Genomic DNA, 15,043 nt, shown 5'->3' on the forward strand with positions numbered 1-15,043 from the left:
GGTGCTTATGCAGTCCTGTTTCACTGTATGTACAAGAGGGTAACCTGTACAGGTGTGAAATGTGTGTTTTGCATATATATTTTTTTCACCTTTATTTAACCAGGTAGGCTGGTTGAGAACAAGTTCTAACTGCGACCTGGCCAAGATAAAGCAAAGCAGTGTGACACAAACAACAACACAGAGTTACACATGGAATAAACAAACGTACAGTCAATAATACAATAGAAAAAAATCTATATACAGTGTGTGCAAATGAGGTAAGATTAGGGAGGTAAGGCAATAAATAGGCCGTAGTGGCGAAGTAATTACAATTGAGCAATTAAACACTGGAGTGATATATCAGAAGATGAATGTGCAAGTAGAGACACTGGGGTGCACAGGAGCAAAAAAACAAAAACAATATGGGGATGAGGAAGTTGGATGGGCTATGCACAGGTGCAATGATCTGTGAGCTGCTCTGACAGACGATGCTTAAAGTTAGTGAGGGAGATATGAGTCTTTAGCTTCAGTGATTTTTGCAATTAGTTCCAGTCATTGGCAGCAGAGAACTGGAAGGATTCCTGCCAAAGCAGGAATTGGCTTTGGGGGTGACCAGTGAAATATACCTGCTGGAGTGCATGCTACGGGTGGGTGCTGCTATTGTGACCAGTAGCTGAGATAAGGCAGGGCATTACCTAGCAAAGATTTGTAGATGATCTGGAGCCAGTGGGTTTGGTGACGAATATGAAGCGAGGGCCAGCCAACGAGAGCATACAGGTCGCGATGGTGGGAAGTATATGGGGCTTTGGTGACAAAACGGATGGCACTGTGATAGACTGCATCCAATTTGCTGAGTAGAGTGTTGGAAGATATTTTGTAAATGACATCGCCGAAGTCAAGTATCGGTAGGATAGTCAGTTTTACGAGGGTATGTTTGGCAGCATGAGTGAATGATGCTTTGTTGCGAAATAGGAAGCCGAATCTAGATTTAATTTTTAAATAAAAGATTGGAGATGCTTAATGTGAGTCTGGAAGGAGACACATTCCAGTCATCCCACTCCCCCTAAGACACATTCACAGAGTGGGGTCACAGCCAGGGGATCAGCCATAATTGACGGCAACGCTGGCGCAATTATGAGGGTTAATTGCCTTAATCAAGGGCGGAACAACATATTTTACCTTTTACCTGGCCCAATGCTCCCACTGGCCTCACTTGCGGTGAAAATGTAGCAGTGCAGCAATGGCAGCTTTCTCTGTGTTATCGCTCTTTCTTGCATTCCTCCATCCCATACGTTTTAGTCATATGTACAGTTGAAGTCAGAAGTTTACATACACTTAGGTTGGAGTCATTAAAACTCGTTTTTCAACCACTCCACACATTTCTTGTTAACAAACTAAAGTTTGTCAAGTCAGTTAGGACATCTACTTCGTGCATGACACCAGTAATTTTCCCAACAATTGTTTACAGAAAGATTATTTCACTTATAATTCACTGTATCACAACTCCAGTGGGTCAGAAGTTTACATACACTAAGTTGACTGTGCCTTTAAACAGCTTGGAAAATTCCAGAAAATTATGTCATGGCTTTAGAAGCTTCTGATAGGCTAATTGACATCATTTGAGTCAATTGGAGGTGTACATGTTGATGTATTTCAAAGCCTACCTTCAAACTCAGTGCCTCTTTGCTTGACATCATGGGAAAATCAAAAGAAATCAGCCAAGACCTCCAAAAAATAATTGTAGCCCTCCACAAGTCTGGTTCATCCTTGGGAGCAATTTCCAAATGCCTGAAGGTACCACGTTCATCTGTACAAACAATAGTACGCAAGTATAAACACCATGGGACCACGTAGCCGTCATACCGCTCAGGAAGGAGACGTGTTCTGTCTCCTAGAGATTAACATACTTTGGTGCAAAAAGTGCAAATCAATCTCAGAACAACAGCAAAGGACCTTGTGAAGATGTTGGAGGACACAGATACAAAGTATCAATATCCACAGTAAAATTAGTCCTGTATCGACATAAGCTGATAGGCCGCTCAGCAAGGAAGAAGCCACTGATCCAAAACCGCCGTAAAAAAGCCAGACTACAGTTTGCAACTGGACATGGGTACAAAGATCGTACTTTTTGGAGAAATGTCCTCTGGTCGGATGAAACAAAAAATATAACTTTTTGGCTATAATGACAATCGTTATGTTTGGAGGAAAAAGGGGGATGCTTGCAAGCCGAAGAACACCATCCCAACCGTGAAGCACGGGGGTGGCAGCATCATGTTGTGGGGGTGCTTTGCTGCAGGAGGGACTGGTGCACTTCACACAATAGATGGCATCATGAGGAGAGAAAATGATGTGGACATATTGAAGCAACATCTCAAGACATCAGTCAGGAAGTTAAAGCTTGGTCGCAAATGGGTCTTCCAAATGGACAATGACCCCAAGCATACTTCCAAAGTTGTGGCAAAATGGCTTATGGACAACAAAGTCAAGGTATTGGAGTGGCCATCACATAGCCCTGACCTCAAATCCTTTAGAACATTTCTGGGCAGAACTGAAAAAGCATGTGTGAGCAAGGAGGCCTACAAACCTGACTCAGTTACACCAGCTCTGTCAGGAGGAATGGGACAAAATTCACCCAACTTATTGTGGGAAGCTTGTGGAAGGCTACCAGAAACATTTGATCTAAGTTAACACAATTTAAAGGCAATGCTACCAACTACTAATTGAGTGTACGTAAACTTCTGACCCATTGGGAATGTGATGAATGAAATAAAAGCTGAAATAAATCATTCTCTCTACTATTATTCTGACATTTCACATTCTTAAAATAAAGCAGTGATCCTAACTGACCAAAGACAGGGAATTGTTACTAGGATTAAATGTCAGGAATTGTGAAAAATGTATTTGGCTAAGGTGTATGTAAACTTCCGACTTCAACTCGATGATTGTTTACGTTAGACTGCTTATAACACTGAACCTATAGGTCAATCGGCACCATTCCTTTTGACCAAGTTACTCATGGCCTCTAGTTTATGTTTGCCAAATTAGTTGTTATTTGACTATGTCAAAGAAAAAAAAATCTAAGAAGAACAATAGGTTTTGCTTCGCTGTGAACCACTAAAAATAGTTTAAGATGATCTTTCAACTAGAAATGACAAATCATTTCCTGATGTTTGTTGCAAATTTGTATGTGTATTGCTTAAGGTGTAATTTGTGAGCTTGTGATGAGTTACTCACCACAGGCATGGCGTCGTGTAGCACTTTGGGGTAGGACTCAGCCAAGAGCTTGGTCTTTCTGTCCCAACGTGCACAGTCAAGGTAGAGCCCATAAATGTACACACCTGAGAAACACACATACAATCAGATACACGATACCTAGCACGATACCTAGCACACCACCTGTTGACGCACGCACACACACAACAGAGTACAATTTCAACATGATGCACAGAGTACAATTTTAATATTGTACTCGAGTGTAACTGTGGCTTCCACTCTTGAAGCAAGGAGCATCATGGCAAGCTGATGAAAGAGCAGCAGGGGACTGATGGAGAGGTTGCAGTACAACATGATACAACATGTTTTGAACACATTTCTAACAAATTCAATGGCTTATTTCATGTGAAATGAAATCATTTCCTTTGGGAGGGTGATGCAGGGCTGGGGACAGAGGAGGGGAGCGTCCCTCTTTCTCTCTCCGTATCGATTTATTTTCTCTCTTATTCTCCAATCATTACCTTCCTCCCTCCCTTTCTTTCCATACTCTCTCTCTAGTCTCTTGCTACCCACCATTCGCTCTAACCCTTACCTTTCAGACTCTCTCTCCATCACCTTCCTCTCTCTCTTCCCACTTGCCCTCTCTAAAACTGCTCTGGATGTGATCAGGACAAACATAAACTGGGAAAGCAGGATTTTGGCTCAGGAATAGGTCAGTTTCAATGAATGGAGGATTGTGTCAGAAAAGCAGGAATGCCTGATTAATCAAGAGAAATCACATCCCTCATCTCTTTCTCTACTTCACCCTTTTACTTCTCCCTGCCCTCTCTCACCCTTCCATCCCTCCACCCTCTGTCTGTCTCACCGTCTTCGGGGGGCTGGCAATACTCCTTGTCATCCAGCACCTCAAAGTCGAAGCCCAGCAAGTCGATGGGGATGGTGTGTTTGCGGGCATAGTTCTGCTGGCCTCCCGTCAGGAAGGCCTGGGTGAAGAAGAAGCCTGACATCCAGAATACTGCCGGAGTCCCGTGTTCATACCAGTCCTGCAGAGGGACGAATGGAGCACAGCACAAAGGCTTAATGCAAAGGCAAACTAAGGTCGGCAGGCAATTAAAGGGTGATACTTTGCAAGTGCAGTATGAAAGTTTACCTACCCCCTCATGAGGTAAAGGTTTTCTGTTAAAAACAATAAAGGCAGACTGAAGGTCAGAGACAGCCTTGTCAACAGGAGCAACACAATATCCAACAGTAGCCCCCGGCTAATAGTCAAAGTGTCAGGACCCGGTGCGAGAAACAGTCACTAATAATCGTCAGAACCCAGAAGATGAGGCAGACACAGCAGTACTAGAGATGGTGGTTTAATAAAATAACAAAATCTTCAGGCAAAGAAACTAAATCCACAATGTCCAAAAATAAAGCCAAGAGGCACAAAATGGAAATCCTCCAAAATACAAAAGAAACTCCACAAAGTGGTAAAAAACAGCAGGGAAAAACAAACCTCAAAAGACTACTCAAATAATACACAAGAACTAAACCAGAGAACCTCTGGAAAATCCAACAAGAGAAATATCTGTATAAAACAAGGCTAGGGCTGGGGCTGGGTGCTAACTTACAAACACTGAGCAAGGAACTGAGGAACACACAGGGTTTAAATACTAACAAGGGAATGACCTACAGGTGCAAACAATAATTAGAGCAAGAAAAACAAAAGGTACAAAAAAGGTGCAAAGGGGACATCTAGTGACCAAAACCCGAACAGTCTTGGCCAAAACCTGACACAAAGTTTAAAGTACACTACTTAACCAAAAGTATGTGGACATGTGCTCGTCGGAATCTCATTCTGTCACGCCCTGATCTGTTTCACCTGTCCTTGTGCTTGTCTCCACCCCCCTCCAGGTGTTTCCCATCTTCCCCATTATCCCTTGTGTATTTATACCTGTGTTTTCTGTCTGTGTTGCTAGTTATTCTTGTTTGTTCAAGCCTACCAGCATTTTGTCTCAGCTCCTAATTTCCCGTAGTCTCTCTTTTTCTGGTCCTCCTGGTTTTTGACCTTTGCCTGTCCTAACTCTGGAAATTGAATGATTTTTAAAACTGAAGGATTGTTTTGATGAGTTATTGTTTTGTGATTTTGGTTTATGTAGAATATATATATTTTCTATGTAAATGAATGTTCTCTTAAATATTGCAATTTTCTTTTAATAAGTTGAGAAGATTCTCAAAATGGGGGAGATGTCGTGGAAAATTGCAACATTATGTTATAATGCTTGTATTACATTATAATATTTACTTTCGACCAAATAGAGTATTCTTTTAACTATTCTGTGTGTGTGTTCCACTGAGGATGGGCCTCTATGAGATAGTACTGACAGAGGAGATTTACGATGTCTTTGGGTGATAAAACCTAAAGAGCATTCCAGAGAACATGAGCTAATGGTTCTGTTCTATGCCGTACCAGGGAGAGACGGTTCCCTTTTGGAGTAAGGGGGCCAGACACTGGTCTTAACAATGAAAACGGTTGACACAGCAGTAACTGCCTGCTATGTTTTATATATATATATATTTTATACAAATCGTAACCTTTGTGAAATGTTCCTAAGATCTGTGGTTCGTCAGTGTAAGTTGAGAGGGGTGTATCTTGGCTATAAAAGATCTTTGTACTTTTCTGTTGGTACTTTTCAATGGTTCATTAGAGATAGCGCATCATTGAAAGTCAAAAAAGGCTATTGCAAAACTCTTATTAAAAAATATGTAGTTTAAGTATAACTCTGACTGGTGTGTGAAGTTTGTAACTCTCCTCATTTGGTAAAGCAGAAATATGACACCACAGGTCTTAGTGCCAGCGTCGGTTTGTGGTGTTAAATAGACGGCTACGAAAAATATAGATGAAAAATATCTCGGTAGATAGGGTGGTCTACAGCATATCATGAGGTACTCTACCTCAGGCGAGCAATACCTCGAGACTACCTTAATATTAGACATTGCGCACCAGCTGTTATTAACAAATAACAGACACACACCCCCACCCCTCGTCTTACCGGCCATAGCTGTTCTGTCCTGCAGATGCACGGAAAACCCAGCCAACTGTATATTATCCTTGTCGGAGTTCAGCCACAACTCGGTGAAACATAAGATATTACAGTTTTTAATGTCCCGTTGGTAGGATGGTCTCGGATGGAGCTCATCCAGAAGTTCTGATATCCAGAAGCTCTTTTCAGTCATAAAAGACGGTAGCATCAACATGATGTACAAAATAAGTTACAAACAATGCGAGGAAAAAACAAGTGGTTAGGAGCCCGTAAAATAGGGGAAACTTCACACGGAGCATGTACCTGAAGAAACTTGAGCCTATCCAGGAAGTCATTGACGTAGCTGCCCAGGGGTTTGAGGCTGGGGTAGGACTTCTTTATCCACATGCCAGGGATACGACCTTTCAGAATGCTGTTCACAACCTCCTCCAGCTCACCAGACATCACCACCAGGCCCTGACACACAGACACACACGCACACATACAGAAACACAGTTAATGTGTATGGCAATACATTGCAGTTATTTTATTTTTGATTTAACTTATTCTTATTTACATTGCCTTTACAATGATGGCCTACACCAGCCAAAACCAGAAGACGCTGGTCTAATTGTGCGCCGTCCTATGGGACTCCCAATCACGGCCGGTTGTGATACAGTCTGGATTCGAACCAGGGTGTCTATAGTGACACCTCTAGCACTGAGATGCATTGCCTTAGACCGCTGCGCCACTCAGGAGTTATAGTGGTCTAGCCTAAATAATACATAAATCATAATACCCATACATACTGTATACACAAAGCGAAACACTAATTTCTTAAAGTCCTATGTACAGTAGGTATGCTGAACAGTGAACACTATAGCCTATCTCAGATCTAGGAAGAAGAGAGTCCCAGACTCTGGAGTGTAGCAGCCAGGAAGAGATCCAGGCTTGTCCGTTTAGAACATCCCTCCAGAGATGTGACAGCCAAATAACGGGTACTTGAGAAAGGCTACGCAAGAGGCTCCACTCCACTCAAATCACTGTCACCTCCCGATAACCCTACTCATCATCCCGTTCCTGCTTTAACCCCACAGGACTGGAGCTTCATCTGAAAAGTCGACTCGCTGAGACAGGGACTTAGTTCAAAAAACATACCGAACAAATTATAAGGGTAACACACTCAGTGTGGGAACTCTACAGTGACAGTACCCTAAGGAGGCTCCCTAGAGCTAGTTTTTGTCTCTGAAGCGATTACTAGGGCCGACTTAGACACAGAGGGTGCCCTCTCGAGTACCACCATGCGCTGAGGCATTCACACGGAGTAGGATCTAGGCAGAGATAAGTCCAGCGCTTGAATAGAAGACTGAAGAACACTAAGTGTGTTCTCTCATGGGATGTATTGGCTCCATTGTTTATATCTTTCTTGGTTACAGTTATGTTGTTGGATTAGGCTTTGAGGGTATACATCACGGAGTATGAGAGTCACTTTAATCTAGTGAATTTACCATTTGAACAACTTTAGTCGACAGGAATCGAATGCTTTTGAGCCCAGCTCTGCTTTTCAGTGGGGTAAAACAGTGGCTAGCACTTTGCAATCAAAATAAACATCTCATCAAGTCCATTTGAACCAGCGCACTTAGAACAAGCCGTATTCATGGGTTGCACCTCCATCCCTCAGTCGCGTCATGCCATTGTTATGAAGATTCTAAATTCTGACGTCTCAGCCATCGTGACTCCCAAAATGATTGTTTCGTCTAAATTAGTGTCTTGAAAATACAATGGCCTTGCTAAAGTAGACAAATAATTAGTAGGAAACCACTTTGTCGTCATTATGATGTCGCCAAATCTACTAGCTAGCAATGCTAACATCGTTAACTAATGTAAAATAATTAGCTAGAAATGCTAACGTTAAGTCCAGTACTCTCCCCTCACTCTTTGCTAGTTAGCTAACGTTATACTACATCTAAAAGCTCTTTCTCACAAGTCAGTTTTTTCGCCCGAATACTTCGAAAGCATGAAAATGGCCGCTGCAGCAGCGTTTGTGACGTTATGCAGATTTTCCGGAAAAGTGGGGGGAAAACGCATCAGACTGCATCAAAATCGGAATCTATCTTTTTTCGGAATTCAGAAGAAAAATCAGGTTGCAAGTCACATCATCTCAGTCAAATTGAAGCTGCTTTTGTAATATGTTCGAGAATTCTAAACTCACCCTGTCATCTGCTGCGTTAGATTAATTCACTAATTATTTGTCTATCCAATCATTTGGTTATTGTCAGGGGCGCAATTAATCACTGGGGACAGGGAGGTCATGTCACCCCACATCCTGAAATTGCACTTTTGTACCCCCAGTTTTATCATTGCAATGTGATACAAAAAGCGGCAATGGTGTGCTTTAGGACCATGCAGACGCCTCAGAGTGGCATTGAGATATCAGCTGATGTACGAAGGGCTATATAAATAAATTTGATTTGGGTAGGCTGTTTGAATTTTCAGCCAGATTTAGGACCATGCGGACACCACAGAGCAGGCAGACAGGCTGTGTGGAAGGAAAAGCTTCTGTAAGGCTGGCTGGACCAGCACGGGAGAGTTGAACTGATGAAGCTGCAATCAGTGTGTTGCGCTCTTTCCCCCGAGTTGTAAAAGCAAGCAGAGCTACTCTTTAGTTGACTGATGTAGCTGGCAAGGTAACTGCTGTTTAACTTGACAGAAAAAAACCTGAACTAGTGTTTATTCCCAGTGTTGAGCTATTAGCTAGTATAACTGACATGTAACGTTAGCTACTGTTTCATCCCCTCTCGACTGAGGTGAATTAATTAGCTAGCTAGTAGCTACCACAGCCAGTTCAGCTCTAGCCTCTAGCTATCTGTCAGATAGTAATACTAGCCACCTTATATCGCTATCTAACAGCTGTTGTTTGTATGTGTCACGTTCCTGACCTGTTTTCCTTTTTCTTGTATTTATTTAGTTGGTCAGGGCGTGAGTTGGGTGGGTTTGTCTATGTGTGATTTTCTATGTTGGGATGTTTGTGTTCGGCCGGGTATGATTCTCAATCAGAGGCAGCTGTCAATCGTTGTCCCTGATTGAGAATCATACTTAGGCAGCCTGGGTTTCACGTGTGTTTTGTGCGTGTTTGTTCCTGTGTCAGTGTTTGTGCCACACAGGACTGTTTCGGTTTTGTCACGTTTGTTGGTTGTTTTGTATTTTGAAGTGTTTTGTTGACTTTCATTAAATAATGAACACTAACCACTCTGCGTTTTGGTCCTCTCCTTCTGTCAGCGAGGACAGCCGTTACAGTATGTAAATGTTTTGTCCCGTTTCAATAGAAGTAAATGAACCTGGCTAGCTTTTGCAAGTTGATGAACTATTAGAAAGAGAGCTGGCCAAAAGTTTGCTAAAGTTAGCTATTCGTTTTGCCTCAATCACACTAGACCTGAATGAAACGATGAAACCAGCAGCCAAAAGATTGACATTCTTTCAGTGCAATGTGAGTTTGTATTAGTCAATATAGCAACGTAACATTATTGAACTGTCAGCTTCCCTAGCTAATTCCCCACTTTTCACACAAACACAGCAATACACAGCTATTCAGGCTTCACTGTCATGGTGCACAGTCAGTACACAACACATTATGCTCATCATGTCTTAGCAGGATCAGTTGGTGACAGGTGTCTTACAGCTACAGTCTGGGATCTGTAAATAATGGTAATTTCAATTATTGAACCATTGATTCTATTCTTTGATAATATAATGTATAAATGAACACCAAGGTCATTTTTGTCATGCTTCATCTTAGGAGGATTAGATGGTGACAGGGGTCTCAGCAGGGTCAGGCAGCCAAGAAAGACAAGTCTGTGACGAAGCTGAGGTGAATTTTTGCAGATACAACACTATATTCTCTGTGCAGCAAACACTGGACAAGCCAGATGCTTCAAGATTGAAACTATTTTTAAGGTAGCCAGTCTGACAAACCTCCAAAGTTGATTTCCAAACTGTATCAAGATAGAGGCTTTTCCCAATTTCTCAAAACATGTAAAATCAAAATGTGAGGAAGACCTGGTAGAAGCTATTGATGACGATGAATGGATACAGATACCGTATGTTTGAATGCCCAGTCATGTTCATATAATCTCAGACATAAATTACTGCAGTTTAAGACCATCCATACAACGTACTATTTGCCAGTGACACTGAATTACATGCACTCAGAAATGTAATTCCTCTGCTGGAGGTGTAAAACACAAACAGGGACATATGTGCATATGTTATGGTCTTGTGAAGGCTAGCTGAATTCTGGCAAAGAGTATGTTTTATCTCAACATCTCAGTATCTCCCTTCTTCCTGTTTTTGTTTGCTTGATAATGTTGATACTGGAGACTGTTATCAGAAGAAACTGTGTAACCTAGCGTTTATAGGGGCTAAGAAATGCATTGCCATTAATTGGGAGGTTGGTTATCCTCCCACAATGTCACAATGGATGGCAGAAATGTCAAGTTAAAGTATATTTGATTTATTACAAGATTAAGGCTATACTGTAACTGTCATATGGTCAGGATGCCTTATATGGAATACTGTACAACAAAAGGAGTCTGTATTGAAAACATGGCCATTTCAGGGGAGATACCTATTTAGGCAATCCCTAGCTGCTGGGCTGCTCAGTCACTCTGGCCTTAGCCTAACACACCTGAAACCAATAATGACTGTTTCACTAAGATCCTGAAGCTGAGTGCAGTGTTTTGGTTTGGGGCGCTGCAGGGCGGTGGACCCCTAGGGGCAGGACGGGGCGATCCAGCTATATTATGTGCAAGTAAAAAGGGCTCAACAGTACTATTACACCTATGATATGAATTACAGTGCCCTCAGTAATATTGGGAAAGTGAAGTATTTTCTCTTCTTTTGGCTCTATACTCCAAAAGTTTGGAGTATAAAACAAACAATGACGATGAAGTTAAAGTATAGACTGCCAGCTTTCATTTGAGGGTATTCATCCATATCAAGTGAACCGTTTAGAAATTACAGCACTTTTTGAACATTGTCCTCCATTTTAGGGGAGCAAAAGTATTGGGACAAATTCACTTGTATGTGCATTAAGTAGTAAAAAGTTAAGTATTTGGTCCCACATTCATAGCATGCAATGACTACACCAATCTTGTAACTACAAATGTGTTGGATGCATTTGCTGTTTGTTTTGGTTGTGTTTCAGATTATTTTGTGCCCAATAGAAATTAATAGTAAATCATTTATTGTGTCATTTTGGAGTAACTTTTATTGTAAATAAGAGTATAATATGTTTCTAAAAACTTCTACATTAATGTGGATGCAACCATGATTCCGGATAATCCTGAATGAATTCTGAATAATTATGAGTGAGAAAGTTAGATGCATGAATATCAAACCCCCAAGACATGCTAACCTCTCACCATTACACTAACAGCGAAGCATTTTTGGGGGGGGTATGATATTCGTGCATATATAATGTTCTCACTAATCATTACTCACGATTCATTCAGGATTCATTCAGGATTATCATAATCATGGTAGCATCCACATTCATGTAGAAGTGTTTAAAATAAGAGTGTCCAACATTAGATTGTGTAGAAATGCTGGAAATGAGCTTTAGATGCCCAAGAATTCTGAGGGAGGACCACCAGACCCCCCGCCAGGTTATGTCCCCCCCACTTCTCTAACCAAAGTTGCACCCTTGATTATTGTTATTGTAAAGTCAATCTGACGACATCACAATGATGACAAAGGGTTTTCCTACAAATTATTTGCTTCCTTTTGAAATGTCATTGCGCTTCCAAGACACTTTTATGTACTTTATCAAATTGTATTTGTCACATGCTTCGTAAACAACATGTGTAGACAAAGAGTGAAATGCTTACCTACGTGCCCTTTCCATTAATGCAGAAAGAAATATAATAGAAAAATAATAACTTGAGAAATATATGCACAATGAGTAATGATAAGTTGGCTATAAACACGGGATACCAGTACCGAGTCAATGTGCAGGGGTACGGGGTAATTGAGGTAGATATGTACATATAGGAAGGGGTAAAGTGACTGAGCAACAGGATATATAATTAGCAGTGATGAGTCAAAATAGTTAGTGAAAAAAGGGGGTCAATGGAGATAACCAAATAGCTACCTGGATTAACTATTTAGCAGTTTTATGGATTGTGGGTAGAAGCTGTTCAGGGTTCTGTTTGTTCCAGATTTGGTGCATCGGTACCACTTGCCATGTGGTAGCAAAGAGAACAGTCTGATTTGGATGGCTTCAGTCTTCGACAATTTTTTGGGCCTTCCTCTGACATCGCCTGGTATAGGCGTCCTGGATGAAAGGGAGCTCGGCCCCAGTGATGTATAAATTACACTCTGTAGTGCCTTGCGGTCAGATGCCAAGCAGTTGCAATGCCAAGCAGTGATGCAGCTCGTCAAGATGCTCTCAATGGTGCAGCTGTAGTTCTGTTTGAGGATCTGAGGACCCGTGCCAAAGCTTTTCAGCCTCCTGATGGGGGAAAAAGGCGTTGTCGTGTCTTCTTCACAACTGTGTTGGTATGTGTTGTCCTTAGTGACATGGACACCGAGGAACTTGAAGCACTCGACCCGCTCCGGTACAGGCCCTTCGATGTGGATGGGGGCGGGCTCGGCCCTCCGTTTCCTGTAGTCCACGATCAGCTCCTTTGTCTTGCTGACATTGAACGAGAGGCTGTTGTCCTGGCACTGACCTCCTCCCTATAGGCAGTCTCATCGTCGTTCATAATCACAGTCGTGTCATCAGAAAACTTAATGATGGTGTTGATTTAGTGTGGGTACTGCAGTCGTGGGTGAACAGGGAGTACAGGAGACAGACATGTTACCTACCCTCACCACCTGGGGGTGGCCCGTCAAGGATCCAGTTATAGAGGGAGGTGTTCAGTCCCAGGGATTTGCGCTTAGTGATGAGATTGGAGGGCACTATAGTGTTGAGCTGTAGCCTAGTGGTTATGAACATTGGGTCAGTAACCGAAAGGTCACTGGTTCAAATCCCTGAGCCAACTAGAAATACAAATCTGTTGATGTGCCCTTGAGTAAGGCCAGCATCCCAGTTTCTCAAACTAGACACTCTAATGTACTTGTCCTCTTGCTCAGTTGTGCACCGGGGCCTCCCACTCTTTCTATTCTTGTTAGAGCCAGTTTGCGCTGTTCTGTGAAGGGAGTAGTACACAGCGTTGTACAAGATCTTCAGTGTCTTGGCAATTTCTCGCATGGAATAGCCTTTATTTCTCAGAATAATGGCCCTTTTGAGCCTATAATCGAACCCACAAATGTTGATGCTCCAGATACTCAACTAGTCTAAAGAAGGACAGTTTTATTGCTTCTTTAAATCAGAACAACAGTTTTCAGCTGTGCTAACATAATTGTAAAAGGATTTTCTAATGATCAATTAGCCTTTAAAATGATCAACCTGGAGTAGCTAACACAACGTGCCATAGGAGCGATGGTTGCTGATAATGGGCCTCTGTACGCCTATGTAGATATCCATAAAAAAAAAAAAAAAATAAGGCATTTCCAGCTTCAAGTCATTTACAACATTAACCTCTCGGGTAGGGGGCAGTATTTTCACGTCCGGATGAAAAGCGTGCCCAAAGTAAACTGCCTGTTAATCCGTCATTGTAAATAAGAATTTGTTCTTCACTGACTTGCCTAGTTAAATAAAGGTAAAACATTTAAAAATCCTTAAATCTGCGGTCCAACTCAACCCAAACCATCTCAATTGGGTTGAGGTTGGGTGAGTGTGGAGGCCAGGTCATCTGATGCAGCACTCCATCACTCTCCTTCTTGGTCAAATAGCCCTTACACAGCCTGGAGGTATGGAGGGTCATTAAAAAACAAAAAGATAGTCTCACTAAGCGCAAACCAGATGGGACGGTGTAATGCTGTGGTAGCCATGCTGGTTAAGTGTGCCTTGAATTCTAAATAAATCACATACAGTGTCACCAGCAAATCACCCCTACACCATCACACCTCCTCCTCCATGCTTCACGGTGGGAACCACACATGCGGAAATCATCCGTTCACCTACTCTGCATTTCACAAAGACACAGCAGTTGAAACCAAAAATCTCAAATTTGGATTCATCAGACCAAAGGACAGATTTACAATGGTCTAATGTCCATTGCTCGTGTTTCTTGGCCTAAGCAAGTCTCTTATTCTTATTGGTGTCCTTTAGTAGTGGTTTCTTTGTAGCAATTCAATTCAAGACCCTGATTCACGCGGTCTCATCTGAACAGTTGATGTTGAGATGTGTCCGTTACTTGAACTCTGTGAAGCATTTATTAGGGCTTCAATTTCTGAGGCTGGTAACTGTAGTGAACTTATCCTCTGCTGCAGAGGTAACTCTGGGTCTTCCTTTCCTGTGGCGGTCCTCATGAGAGCCAGTGTCATCATAGCGCGTGATGGTTTTTGCGACTGCACTTGAAGAAAATCTCAAAAGTTCTTGAAATGTTCCGGATTGACTGACCTTCATGTCTTAAAGTAATGATGGACTGTTGTTTCTCTTTGCTTATTTGAGCTGTTCTTGCCATAAAATAGACTTGGTCTTTTTCCAAATAGGTCTATCTTCCGTATTACAACCATACCCTGTCACAGCACAAGTGATTGGCTCAAACACATTAAGAAGGATAGAAATTCCACAAATTAACAAGGCACACCTGTTAATTGAAATGCATTCCAGGTGACTACCTCATGAAGCTGGTTGAAAGAATGCCAAGAGTGTGCAAAGTTGTCATCAAGGCAAAGGGTGGTTACGTCGAAGACTATCAAATATATTTAGATTTGTTTTAACACTTTTTGTACTACATGAT

At 42.0% G+C, this 15,043-nt stretch overlaps 1 protein-coding gene across 1 annotated transcript in view; it reads right to left on the bottom strand.

Annotated features, from left to right (window-relative positions):
- Positions 1-15,043, bottom strand: part of dnah7 (dynein, axonemal, heavy chain 7) — a 200,263-nt gene that overhangs the window by 6,002 nt on the left and 179,218 nt on the right. The window contains exons 64-66 of the mRNA XM_071356079.1: positions 6,522-6,674; positions 4,058-4,235; positions 3,214-3,317 (exon numbers count right to left, since the gene is read on the bottom strand). Of these exons, the coding sequence (XP_071212180.1) occupies positions 3,214-3,317; positions 4,058-4,235; positions 6,522-6,674 (435 nt within the window). The remainder of the gene's footprint in view (positions 1-3,213; positions 3,318-4,057; positions 4,236-6,521; positions 6,675-15,043) is intronic.

Source organism: Salvelinus alpinus, chromosome 20 (assembly GCF_045679555.1).
Source record: "Salvelinus alpinus chromosome 20, SLU_Salpinus.1, whole genome shotgun sequence".
In the NCBI taxonomy this organism is placed as follows: domain Eukaryota; kingdom Metazoa; phylum Chordata; class Actinopteri; order Salmoniformes; family Salmonidae; genus Salvelinus; species Salvelinus alpinus.